At 43.9% G+C, this 13,763-nt stretch overlaps 1 protein-coding gene across 1 annotated transcript in view; it reads right to left on the bottom strand.

The window, feature by feature from the left end:
• Positions 1-318: 318 nt before the first annotated feature.
• thbs3b (thrombospondin 3b) overlaps positions 319-13,763 on the bottom strand; it is a 38,624-nt gene continuing 25,179 nt past the window's right edge. Inside the window, exons 4-23 of the mRNA XM_071367995.1 lie at positions 11,509-11,611; positions 9,828-9,854; positions 9,599-9,681; positions 9,097-9,148; positions 8,308-8,456; positions 7,902-8,042; positions 7,578-7,652; positions 7,211-7,363; positions 6,631-6,741; positions 6,293-6,400; positions 6,025-6,184; positions 5,543-5,661; positions 5,397-5,449; positions 3,875-4,068; positions 3,358-3,536; positions 3,219-3,267; positions 2,848-3,044; positions 2,449-2,621; positions 1,032-1,171; positions 319-943 (exon numbers count right to left, since the gene is read on the bottom strand). Coding sequence (XP_071224096.1) covers positions 888-943; positions 1,032-1,171; positions 2,449-2,621; positions 2,848-3,044; positions 3,219-3,267; positions 3,358-3,536; positions 3,875-4,068; positions 5,397-5,449; positions 5,543-5,661; positions 6,025-6,184; positions 6,293-6,400; positions 6,631-6,741; positions 7,211-7,363; positions 7,578-7,652; positions 7,902-8,042; positions 8,308-8,456; positions 9,097-9,148; positions 9,599-9,681; positions 9,828-9,854; positions 11,509-11,611 — 2,322 coding nt within the window. The 3' untranslated portion in view covers positions 319-887. The remainder of the gene's footprint in view (positions 944-1,031; positions 1,172-2,448; positions 2,622-2,847; positions 3,045-3,218; positions 3,268-3,357; positions 3,537-3,874; positions 4,069-5,396; positions 5,450-5,542; positions 5,662-6,024; positions 6,185-6,292; positions 6,401-6,630; positions 6,742-7,210; positions 7,364-7,577; positions 7,653-7,901; positions 8,043-8,307; positions 8,457-9,096; positions 9,149-9,598; positions 9,682-9,827; positions 9,855-11,508; positions 11,612-13,763) is intronic.

The raw sequence follows: 13,763 nt of genomic DNA, 5'->3' as shown, positions 1-13,763 counted from the left end.
GTGCGGTTTGCATATTTTAATCATCTACTCCTGTCTTAAAAGGTGGACACAATCTGAATGTGGATAATAACTGGACAAAGGACCAGGTATAAACAGGGCTATAATGGCTGCATTTAGACAGGCATCCCAATTCTGATATTTTTTTCACTAATTGGTCTTTTGACCAATCACATCAGATCTAGTCACTTAAAATACCAATTAGTGAAAAAAAATACCAGAATTAGGATGCCTTTGTAGCCAATGAACCTTATGCATATGTTGGATTGGTGAGATCTAGTATTATGGTTTACATGCAAACACTCAGTAAAAAAAAAAATATATATATATTTGGATGTTTATTACCGTGCAATTGGTTTCTCACAGGCTTCCACATAGGTCTGTCTCGATGATCCTCATAAAAATTATAAAATTCCTTATAAACTCAGCCTTGTGTTAAGTTAACCCTTCATCATGACAAATATTGTACAATTTAACAGTGGATTCAGTGGTGTGTAATGTGACGTCAACTGTGAGTCTGAAACCTTTATGATGCTCAGTTTAAGTCTAAGAGTAGGATTTTACACTTTTCAAACATATGTATTTCATTTTCCCTTATACACATAGTCATGTACCTTAGGATTTCACGATCCTAATTCCTTAAAAGTAGCTTTCATTCATCATTTTATATAATAATAATAAAAGCTTTTATTTTGTCAAACAATCTTAAACTCTTGACTTGACCAACCTGCAGTCAGGTGTAAGGTCGTTGTGTGGGCTAAAGACAGAAAGAGCCCCACATTAAAGTAAATGTACCTTAAAAACACACACACAACCATACACACACACGCAAGATACAGCGAAGGCACAGGTGATGTTGTGTATCTGCACAGATGCTGTGCAAGGCTCAGTCACACCCTGACGTGGATCTGCTTGCGGTAGAACTCATAGTCCTCTGGTACAGTATCTGATGGAAAAAGATAGAAAGAAATATTCTAACATAGCCAGGTTAAATTCAAATTCAAGAAAATGATCTTCTGAGAGCGTTGACGTACCGTTGCAGCGGTAGCCCAGGTTGGACCAGATGATTTGCTCCTGGGAGAAGCAGAAGACGCCCAGCCTCCCGCCCCTCATTGACGTGTCCACCACCACGCCAGAGTCTGCCACCAATGTCATGCCTTCATACAGCCTCACCCTGTGACATGGGTATACACAATGATCTCTCTATACACTGAGTGTACAAACCACCTGCTCTTTCCCTGATATAGAGTGACCAGATGAATCTAGGTGAAAGCTATGATCCCTTATTGATGTCATCAAAAGATTGAAGTGCCTTTGAAACGGTTATGGTAGTAGGTGCCAGGGGCACTGGTTTGAGTATGTCAAGAACTGCAACGCTGCTTTTTCACTCTCAACAGTTTCCTGTGTGTATCAAGGATGGTTCACCACCCAAAGGACATCCAGCCAACAACAGGTCATTTATTAAAGAGGACAAAGGAGGCTGGCACAAATTGTGCAGAGCAATAGACAGGCTACAGTCCAGTATAACATTAGTGCCCAAAGACCCATAAAATAATCCACAATTCGTCGTACCTTGACACGAATGGTGTATGGCAACCAACGACCTTACAGAGTTCCACTTCTTTCAGAGAAAAACAATAAACTGCGGTTGCAGTGGGCTAAGGAACAAAAACACTGGACAATGGAGAATCCCGGTTCCTGCTGTTTCACGCTGATGGGAGGACTAGGGTATGGAGAAAACCATTACATGTATCCATCATGGTGCGTGTCAACATTGCAGGCTGGTGGTGGTAGTGTGATGGTGTGGCGTGCGTTTTCATGGCACACATCGGGCCCCTTAATAAAAGTGGAGCAACGTTTGAATGCCACATGATGTCTGAACATCATTGCCAATCAGGTGCATCCCTTCATGGCAGCAGTGTCCATCTGCGAATAGATTTCTTTAGCAGGATAATGTCCCATGCCACAAGGATACGATTGTCTAGGAATGGTTCCACAAAGATGACAGTGAATTCAGCTTACTGCAGTGGCCTGCCCAGTCACCAGATCTCAATCCAATTGAGCATCTGTGGGATGAGATGGAACAAGCTATTCGGAGTAGAGATCCAGCCAACATGACACAACTGTGGGAAGCATTGGAGTCAACATGGGCCAGTATCCCTGTGGAACGCTTTCGACACCTTGTAAAGTCCATGCCCCGACGAATAGAGGCTGTTCTGAGGGGAAAGGGGGTGCAACTCAATATTAGGATAGTGTTCCTAATGCTCTGTACATTCAGTGCATAATCTGAATTATATACAGGTAGCCATGAAGAGCTATAGATCTATCTCTATACAGAAAACGGCTCATTTAAATAGTGAGGAACGTTTGTGATGACGAAGTGCATTGGCAGGAGAATACAACTAGGAGTAGAGCATTTGTGGCTGTAATGCCCTTTGATGTTTTGCTCACCTGATGTAGCCCACCTGCGGGCGGTGGCTGAGGTGCCAACGGTAAGATGTCTTGTCCCTCCAGCCCACATTCCTGGGGTCCTTCCACAGCAGGGTGACCTCACCCGGGGTGTCGCCCGTGTGCCAGAGGGCATTACGGAGGTACTCACCGGGACCTGTACGTGACTTAACTGCCTGTTGAGCAGAAGGAGTAAAGTCAAGTGTTTGGCTGTGGTAATCTAATATCTATTACATTTGATGTTGAGGCATGTAGCTGGAATAACACAACAGGATGGGGGTGGGATGTGTACTCCTATTGACATAAGACAACTTTGAAGGTCTGAAAACATCTGACACACGTTTGATGTTGGAGTGTAATGTCCCTTTAAAGCCAACAGATGCAGTGTTCTGTGTGCCCCACCTTCAGTTGCAGGCCTGGCTGGGCAATGGCCCTAAAAGGCAGCGACTGCCAGTAGGTCTGCTCCATCTGTTTCCACATGACCACGTAGAAGCTGGACGAGTCCTGGTAGCCGAAGATGAAGCCAACATAGTCATCGTCCGTGGCCGTGTTGATGTGGAACGTCCCCTCAAAGTCTACCCCATTAAAGGCTGTGATGCCTGGCGGGGATCAGGTGGAGGGAGAGAGAGATACTTGACTTGTCATGCTCTTTATTGATACAGCTTCATTTAAAACTGAGAGAAAGTGGGATAAAGACAGGGGGAGGAGGAAAGAAAGACAGACAGACAGAAAGATACACAGAGCGGTAGAAGGAAGTTTACAGACTTACTTACCTATGGCCAAACCAGGGTCACTGTTCATGGTTTGAACAATTTCCATACCCTAAAACAAAATTCCAGAACAATTCTTAATTAATTAAAGTACATACAATATAATGTTTGTTTTCTATCTGGGAATATTCCAAATGGTCACCCGATTGAGCACTATCCAGTTGGGGTCAATTTGGGCTTCGCCCTCCTGGTCCAGGATGACTGTCTGATAGGCTCTGAAGTCGGTCATTGTGACCTCAGCGCTCTCTGGACACACGTCAATCAAGTCTATCACTGAGTCATTGTCAAAGTCATTCTCGCACATGTCACCAATGCCATTTCCTGATTGGACAAGGGGGACAGAGGGAGAGATCAAAACACAAAATATACCACTCTGAGAACACTGATGGGGATGGGAGTATAGAGAAAAATAAGTTACTCTGGTATGACATACAGTATATTTTAGGACAAACATACATAGGTCCCTGTGGTAGCTTGTCAGCAGGCCAATAAAATTCCAAAACATTTAAAACAGAATATGAAATTCTAATCTAACTTTAATTTCCAGTAAAAAGTGCCCCCCCTTTGTGCGTGTCTGGAAAGTAAAGTAACAGATTGGGCCTTTAATCCTGTTAAGACTGGGCTACAAAGCATTTCTTTCACTGTGACTCCTTCCATACTGTCAGTGTCTGTCTGGCTGGGGTTGGGGATGAGACGGCAGTTATCCGGCCCGGGAGGTCCCGCATCTGGAATGCCATCGTTGTCGTCGTCGTCGTCGCATTCGTCGCCGATGCCGTCGTTGTCTGAGTCCAGCTGAGAGCTGTTAGGGACATCTGGACAGTTGTCCCTGGAGTCCTGGTGGCCGTCCCCATCCCTTGACACATGAGGACAAGACAGGGACATTAGAAACAGGCTCATTGACCCAGCAGGCAAGACTGGTTGAAATGATGTCAGCCTGACGTATTTTTCAATGTCATGGTCGCGTCTTTCTTTTTCCCAACACAGTTAAACCAAAACCACGCCCCGTTATTCAGAGGGGCGTTCTACTACACTCCCATTGGCTAGCTAGCATTGTCTCACTCACAGGCGATAAGCGCGGAGACAGTGACCTTCCAAGGTAAGGAAGGAAAGTGTAATTGAAAAATTAGCTGCCTACCGTAATGCAGGCCTATTATTATCATGTTTGGTAACATTTGCCAATGTATTTATTTTCAGAGTTTCCATGAGTTGTAAAAATGTCTCAGAGAACTCTGCTGAATTCCCTCAATTGAAGGTCAGCTAAGTTAACCTAGGCTACTTAACGTTACTAGCTCGGTATTTGAAGTTGTTATATTATTATTAGTAGTCTATTATCAGGTAAAAGCATATGCTTATTATGAATAATTTCTCAAATATTTATTAGCTAATCATTCTGTCGAATACACTATGCTACAGCCATTGAATCTGTCTTTGAGTGTTATGTTATTATATTTTACAATCTTGAAGTACATGGGCAAATGTTATTAATCAGTGACTGAAATTTAGCGCTACGTGATATTCACTTCCAGACTTTGTAACGCTCGTCGGAAGGATGAGACCAAGGTGCAGCATCGTACATGTTCATGCTTCTTTATTAAATCCGAACACCAAACAAAACAACAAAAGAACAACGAACGTCACGTTCCGTAGGCTACGTAGAGCTAACAAAAAACAACATCCCACAACCTAAGGTGGCAAAACATGCTGCCTAAGTATGATTCCCAATCAGAGACAATGATAGACAGCTGTCCCTGATTGAGAACCATACCCGGCCAAAACATAGAAACACAAATCATAGAAATAAAGAACATAGAATGCCCACCCAAATCACACCCTGACCAAACCAAATAGAGACATAAAAAGGCTCTCTAAGGTCATGGCGTGACAGACTTGGAGACTTGGAGAGTTCTCAAAGCGTTGTAGAACGCCCCTCTGAATAACGGGGTGTGGTTTAGGCTTAACTGCGTTGAGAAGAAAGACGCGTCATGGTCAGTTTATATACTTATTGTAAAATTATGTATTTTATACATATCTTTTTAGTGACAACAAAAAGACAGCTTTACCTGGTTCAGCCTGGTTGTCATCTGGAGATATAACCAGATAACAACCAGGTAAAGGGGTAATTCTGGGGTTGTTATCTGGTTCTGAAGTCCCCTAAACCAGAAAACTAGTAGGAACACTCACATATCCTGGTTGGTGTCACACACATCTCCCACCAGGTCATTGTCCATGTCAGACTGAATGGAGAAAAGACATTTCAAAGATTTCCTCAATAAACTATATTTTTATTTCAGCGTCAATCTCTAAGAACTGTATTCTTGACCTCTGACCTGCAAGGGGTCGTTGACTTCTGGGCAGCTGTCACATGCGTCTCCCACTCCATCCCCGTCACGGTCCGTCTGCATAGGGTTGGGCATCTTGGGACAGTTGTCCAGCACGTTTGGGATACCTGGCGAGAGGATGAGAAGGAGGAAGATGAGTGATTGAATTACGGTCTTGGGTCCGTATTCACAAAGCGTCTCAGAGTAAAAGTGCTGATGATCTAGGATTAAGTCCTCCCTGTTCATATACTCTTATTCATTATGATCTGAAGACAAAAGTGATCCTATATCAGCACTGCTACCCTGGAGGACTGAAACACTTAGGTTTTCCATTCTCTCCCTCTAATCAGGAACTAAATCAGACAAGGAACACAATCAATACAATGAATCAATCAATTAACTACCAGGTGGGGGGGGGGGGGGAACAGCAGTAATTTGGTCCTTGTGGGACAGTAATTGAATAGCCCTGTCATAAGCGATCCATAGCCTACCATCCCCATCAATGTCATTGTCACAGGTGTCGCCAGCCCCATTTCCGTCGGTGTCCTTCTGGCTGCCGTTGGGAACATTGGGGCAGTTGTCACACGCGTCCCCATATGAGTCTGTGTCCGAGTTCTGTTGGTCCTTGTTGGGGACCAGACGGCAGTTGTCCTAGAAAAACAAAGCGGAAATACAAAATGGTGGGAAGTGGAGTCAGGGAGATTCCGTTTTGCTTACTGAACATAACCCCGCACTGACAGAATACAAGGCTAGACTGACCTCCACGTTCTGGATTCCGTCTCCGTCCGCATCTTCGTCACACTGGTCACCGATTCCGTCTCCGTCTGCGTCTTCCTGGCCAGAGTTGGGTGTGTTCACACAATTGTCCTGCACAGGGAACACAACACATCATTTTTATGGCAAGTAAGACATTTGTGTGTGTGTGTGTGTGTGTGTGTGTGTGTGTGTGTGTGTGTGTGTGTGTGTGTGTGTGTGTGTGTGTGTGTGTGTGTGTGTGTGTGTGTGTGTGTGTGTGTGTGTGTGTGTGTGTGTGTGTGTGTGTGTGTGTGTGTGTGGTGTGTGTGTGTGTGCAGTGTGTGTGTGTGGAACATGCTTACGGCTCGACAGTGATAGTCATTGTCTATGCAGGGGAGAGGCTGGTCGGGGTAGCCGTCGCTGTCTGTGTCTGGACCACACGTATACCCATTTCCTGCCCAGCCCACATTACACTGGAAGAGATATTCAGAGAGAATATACTAAGTAGTAAAACAATGGAACATGATTTCTTAATGATGTGATACTGTACAGCCAGATTACAACCAACTGGTTTCTGTTACAACCAGATAAAGACGTCTTTTCCATGACAATACATTTTGGGAAATATGTCATATTTTGGTGTTTTGTCTAGTTGCTAAAAAGATATTGAAGAGATAGTTCACCCAAATAAAAAATAGCATGTTGGTTTCCTTATCCTGTAAGCAGTGTATGGACAAGGTATGACAGCAATCCATGCTTTGGTTTAGTTTCCCTGGTACTAAAACATGTAGAAACAGTGCTAGGGAACTGAACCAAAGCATATACTATCCATACACTGATTACAGGGTAAGGAAACCAATGTGTCATTTTGTAATTTGGGTGAACTATCGCTTTAACAACTTCCTTTTTTTAGCCTATTGAGATGTGCTATATGTGTCTTACCTCGCAGGAGACCTCGGCAGCACCCTTTATGACACAGTGGGCGTTGACGTCGCAGGGGTTGAAGCCCAGCATGGCGCAGGACCTCCGCAGGAAACAGCCCACCGTCTGGTTGCCCACAAAGCTCTCCTTACACGGACCACACATGAACGAGCCCTGAGGGGGGAGAGGGACAGGAGGGTAAAGGGGGGAGGGAGAGAGAGGAAGGGTGAGAGGGAGAGATGGAGGAGGGAGTTGGGGGAGACAGAAGGGGAGAGAGTGGGAGACAGAGAAAGACACAAAGAGAGAGACACAGAGAGAGAAAATCGTGTATTTCTTGAAGTGGTAAATCTTTACTTTAGAAACCTCTGACTCCCTTTCCTCTACTGACCTCTGTGTTGATGCAGACAGAGTTGGGGATGCAGGTGTTGGAGAGGTCAGCACACTCATCCACATCTGTGCACTCCTACAGAGACAGACAAAACACAACAATTTAAGGACATCATGGCCATAGAGGCAATCACTTTGGCACGGTGCATATCCATACAGTGGGTGAGAAGAGGTGTCAATAGTGATGGTGTGTGTGCATGCCATGCATGTGCAAGGCTCCCGTGTGTGTGTGTATGTGTGAGTGTCGTGTGTGTGTGTGTGTGCACAATGTTTATGTGTGTATGTGGGTGTGTGTGAGAGGCAGGGGGTCTCATGTTGGTCAGACCTGCTTGTGGCTCTTGGCAAACTCCACCCCAACCCCACTGAGGAGGGATCCTGAGAAGCCGACGGGACAGGGTTCACAGGTGAAGCCCTTGGCCGTGTTTACGCACCCCTCGGGCGAGAAACAGGGCCGGGCTACAGCACACTTAGACAGAGAGACAGAGAGAAACAGAACGTAACAATACAAATGTCATTGTATTCGTGTTATTTCCGCACGGCAAAGTGCTTCACTTAATGAAGGCTGGCCGCCAAACATACATTTTCTAATTGTTATTCTCTTGCAGCTGGGTTGTCGAGAGAAATAATGTGCCACCTTAGCTACAAAGCTTTTGGGAAACTAACCCAAGAATGTTAAGGAAATATCATGCTATCATTTTTTTGGTGCTCAAGAAATAGAACCCTTAGAATACCTCGTCAATGTCCTGGCAGTGGGTGCCATTCCCCGTCATGCCTTCTGGGCAGGCACCACAACGGTACCCGGGGTACTCCCGGGTCTCTGTACAGGGAACGCCCTTATAGCAGAGGTTGGGCTCGCAGCGAGAGTGGGGCTCGTGGAAGCCTGGTTAACAAACACATAGAACATACCAGACCAGCGTTCAAAATAGGATGAGACATTTCTCAGCATGCCTTTCGAGCCTGCACAGAGTGCCATACGGGCAGGGTTTGCATATTTCTTTAACGTATAAATGAATGATCATGTACCCATTGATTCTTGAAGAATAGCCCTTATAAATGCCTCGTAAGCTTAGTTCAACTGTCGTATCCCATCAGAACCCATAAGCTTGTGTTACTCCAATGTTTGTAAACAAAGTAAATGTAAACAAAAACTGTAGCCTCAAAATATAGTTAAAACTATAATTTTGACATCATGGATGGTCAGTCCTTCCATCCATAGCTCTGTCTATGAATTTGAGAGTGGTTACATTTCTCCAGCCCCATCCCTCAGCTTATTACCGAAACAGTGGTGGGGAGATCTCCTTTTTACAGTGAATTGCCTTTTTAAGGGACTTTTCCATTGGTTGCATTGCGCCAGGCAAGACCAATCAAACACAGCTAAAGTATTTAATAGATTTCAATATATCTCTCTGTTGATTTCCTGTGCTTCTCATCTATTTTTGTTTATCTTTTCTTTATTTTATCCCCTCTGTTTCATACACTAAGGCCCAGCCTTAGTATAGTACTGCTCTTCAAGCACTCACCACACGCTTGGCACTCCAGAATGGTGTTCCTAATCAGAGACATCTCCTTCACCTGTGAAGATCACAAACATACAGCAGTCACCAGAAATGTTTAATTGATTAAACTGTATTTGTACGTATATTGAAGTTACTCTCGAGAACAAGGCTATTTGTCCACTGGAAGGTACTTCATTTTTATTGATTTATTTTTCAGTGGAAGATGTCATGTTTATTTAATGAATAAAGCTAATATTTTTTTATGACATACCTACAGTAGAAAAGGGGATAATGCAGTATCTTCTTTCTAATAATGTCAACTTTATTTCTGAACTCCTAATATTGACCAATTACACTCAATGGGGTATCTGACTTAGGCTTTGATAAACTATCTAGCAAATCTATTAATTTTAAAATGTTGATTACTTTTCCTTGCCATTATCATTCCCCTGATAAGACAATACGTGAATCACTGTCACTTCCTCCTGTGCCTCTCCCCCCCCCCCCACCCCTCTCGCTCTCTTACCTGTTCCCTGATGTCCTCTCGGAGTTCACCCAGGATCTGGTTGAAGATGATCAGCTGGCCAATCAAAGCCTTGGTATGGTCACCTGACACAGAGATGTCCAACCATTAGAACATAAGCACAGGAAAACATTTAAAGTAAATGATAGCATTATACCGGTAACTATAATTGTTATTTAGCATTTGGGTAGGGGGAGGTTGATAAACCAGAATTTTTCTGATTGATACTCACCCAGAATGGCATTAACATCGGCACCAGCTATGGAGACAGAAAAGTCCACTTTAATCACAACACAACACAGTCTAGTTACTTTAATCACAACACAATCTAGTTATCTTGATATACTATTCCTAACAATGCCTCTCACATACATGAACTACTACCTGTAAACATCCCTGGCATTCAAATGGTCATGCTGAAAATAGAAAGGACAACGAATATGACATTTCTATGTTATTTATGTTGTCTCACCACTAGAGGGGGTTAAAGTGATAAGAATACAGTACCGAGATCAGCTTCTATTAATCCAATGAGTCCCACCGTACATTTCGCACGTTTCGGACTTCTAACCCCTTTTAAACATTGTGTGTTTGAGCTACAGATGGGGGCCAGGGGCCGGGTCTTTTATACAAAAAGTCTGAATGGTTTGAGCTACAAACTATTAAAAGCTATTTATGAAAATCTGAGACTCACGAACACGTACGTTCTGCTCTATGACACTCACAAGCGACACAAGAGTCATTAGAAGGTAAGGGGTTATTCTACATAGAAGATCATTGGAAATTCCAGGACATAGTGTCTATAATACTGTAATAAGCTTACATAGTTGCTGTCACAAACTCAAAACTCCACACAGTTGTCACTGACTAGTCGGATATTCATTTCCCAGTGAGCAAATCATTTCTGTACTTACAGCATTCGTATACATTCATTTTGATCAGGTTTCTGCTTTGGCAAACCTTATTTCTTTATTGACATGTCAATAAAACGTATGAATGCAACTGTTTATGTCAAATGTTGTGTTCTACTTAATTGTGAGCTTAAATATAACATGCAGAATTTTAAGTCAGATAAGTCAGATGGGCTCTCTGGACTGACAGAGTTAACTGACCAACTACCTAAGGTGAGGTTTGTGTAGGAGGATGTGGATGGGCATATATATCAGCAGATATCAAAGGTAACAGTCTCTCTATATAGACGGATTGCCTCCCAAAATGTACCAATGTTCCAGCTTACACATTTGTAAGTAATACATGTCAATCTGGCATAGAGGAAAGGGCTGGAATTGGGACATCTGGCTTTCCTACATCACTGCCTTATGCACCTGTTGCCCTAGCTTGAACATCCCCCGGACACAAAATAGTACAGTAGCTAGCAAGATAGAGATCACGGAGGTAATTTTTTATGAGTGCATTTCCCAAGTGGCTAGTCTGAAACAACTACCTTCACTAAAACCACTACAAAGGTTTTGCCTGCAAACGTCTTCCTTGTGATTTGTTTGGAGAGTTGTCTGTCTGAAGAGGACCTTCCCCGGAACACTTTTTACTCCTTTTAGAAGTTACCATGACAATCCATCATTAATCCCAGACCTAGTGCTGTTGCTACTAGGTCTGCGTATCCGAGACTATAGTGAACACAACATTATAATAAATGAGTATGAGGATCGTTTGCATGTGTTTATGGTTGTATACCATAAATACATGGGGAGGCAGGTAGCCAAGTGGTTAGAGCGTTGGACTAGGAACTGAAAGGTTGCGAGATCAAATCCCTGAACTGACAAGGTGAAAATCTTTTGTTCTGCCCCTGAACAAAGCAGTTAACCCAATGTTCCTAGGCTGTCATTGTATAATAAGAATTTGTTCTTAACTGACTTACCTAGCAAAATAAAGGTATAAAAATACAAAGATTGTACCTGAATTTTGAAAATATGTATCACCCTGAAATGGACAATCGGTCAAGATTCCTGCTTTGGCTATGGAGCCACCCAGAGCCAGTTTCAGAGAGTCCACTGAGCCCTGAAACACACACATGCACACAGTACAGTTAAAGATGCACTATGTAAAAATAATTTAATGGTTGCTAAAATTCTATTAGTTTGCCTAATTTCAGTTTATGTGACAAAACAAGCAAGTATAGTGTAAGTATAGTTGTACCATCTAAACCGCTGTGAAATAAATTTTCCACAACCCAAAATATTGTATTTTCAGCTGTTTGAACACAGATAGAACAATGAGCCAGATATTTCTCCCAGTGGAGGCTGCTGAGGAGAGGACGGCTCATAATAATGGCTGGAACGGTGTTTGATGTATTTGATATCATTCCACCTTGTCACGCCCTGACCGTAGATTGCTTTGTATGTTTCTATTTTTAGTTTGGTCAGGGTGTGATGTGGGTCGGTATTCTAAATCAAATCAAATCAAATCAAATTTTATTAGTCACATACACATGGTTAGCAGATGTTAATGCGAGTGTAGCGAAATGCTTGTGCTTCTAGTTCCGACAATGCAGTAATAACCAACAAGTAATCTAACCTAACAATTCCACAACTACTACCTTACACACACACACAAGTGTAAAGGGATAAAGAATATGTACATAAAGATATATGAATGAGTGGTGGTACAGAACGGCATGGCAGATGCAGTAGATGGTATAGAGTACGGTATATACATATGAGATGAGTACTGTAGGGTATGTAAACATAAAGTGGCATAGTTTAAAGTGGCTAGTGGTACATGTATTACATAAAGATGGCAAGATGCAGTAGATGATATAGAGTACAGTATATACATATGAGATGGGTAATGTAGGGTATGTAAACATTATATTAAGTGGCATTGTTTAAAGTGGCTAGTGGTACATTTTTACATAATTTCCATCAATTCCCATTTTTAAAGTGGCTGGAGTTGAGTCAGTATGTTGGCAGCGGCCGCTAAATGTTAGTGGTGGCTGTTTAACAGTCTGATGGCCTTGAGATAGAAGCTGTTTTTCAGTCTCTCGGTCCCTGCTTTGATGCACCTGTACTGACCTCGCCTTCTGGATGATAGCGGGGTGAACAGGCAGTGGCTTGGGTGGTTGTTGTCCTTGATGATCTTTATGGCCTTCCTGTGACATCGGGTGGTGTAGGTGTCCTGGAGGGCAGGTAGTTTGCCCCCGGTGATGCGTTCTGCAGACCTCACTACCCTCTGGAGAGCCTTACGGTTGTGGGCGGAGCAGTTGCCGTACCAGGCGGTGATACAGCCCGACAGGATGCTCTCGATTGTGCATCTGTAGAAGTTTGTGAGTGCTTTTGGTGACAAGCCGAATTTCTTCAGCCTCCTGAGGTTGAAGAGGCGCTGCTGCGCCTTCTTCACAACGCTGTCTGTGTGGGTGGACCAATTCAGTTTGTCCGTGATGTGTACACCGAGGAACTTAAAACTTTCCACCTTCTCCACTACTGACCCGTCGATGTGGATAGGGGGGTGCTCCCTCTGCTGTTTCCTGAAGTCCACAATCATCTCCTTTGTTTTGTTGACGTTGAGTGTGAGGTTATTTTCCTGACACCACACTCCGAGGGCCCTCACCTCCTCCCTGTAGGCCGTCTCGTCGTTGTTGGTAATCAAGCCTACCACTGTAGTGTCATCCGCAAACTTGATGATTGAGTTGGAGGCGTGCATGGCCACGCAGTCGTGGGTGAACAGGGAGTACAGGAGAGGGCTCAGAACGCACCCTTGTGGGGCCCCAGTGTTGAGGATCAGCGGGGTGGAGATGTTGTTACCTACCCTCACCACCTGGGGGCGGCCCGTCAGGAAGTCCAGGACCCAGTTGCACAGGGCGGGGTCGAGACCCAGGGTCTCGAGCTTGATGACGAGTTTGGAGGGTACTATGGTGTTAAATGCTGAGCTGTAATCGATGAACAGCATTCTCACATGGGTATTCCTCTTGTCCAGATGGGTTAGGGCAGTGTGCAGTGTGGTTGCGATTGCGTCGTCTGTGGACCTATTGGGTCGGTAAGCAAATTGGAGTGGGTCTAGGGTGTCCGGTAGGGTGGAGGTGATATGGTCCTTGACTAGTCTCTCAAAGCACTTCATGATGACGGAAGTGAGTGCTACGGGGCGGTAGTCGTTTAGCTCAGTTACCTTAGCTTTCTTGGGAACGGGAACAATGGTGGCCCTCTTGAAGCATGTG

The sequence above is a fragment of the Salvelinus alpinus genome, chromosome 26 (assembly GCF_045679555.1).
Source record: "Salvelinus alpinus chromosome 26, SLU_Salpinus.1, whole genome shotgun sequence".
NCBI lineage: Eukaryota > Metazoa > Chordata > Actinopteri > Salmoniformes > Salmonidae > Salvelinus > Salvelinus alpinus.
The sequence above is the reverse complement of the archived record's forward strand: the minus strand, read 5'-3'. Positions and strand labels throughout refer to the sequence as shown.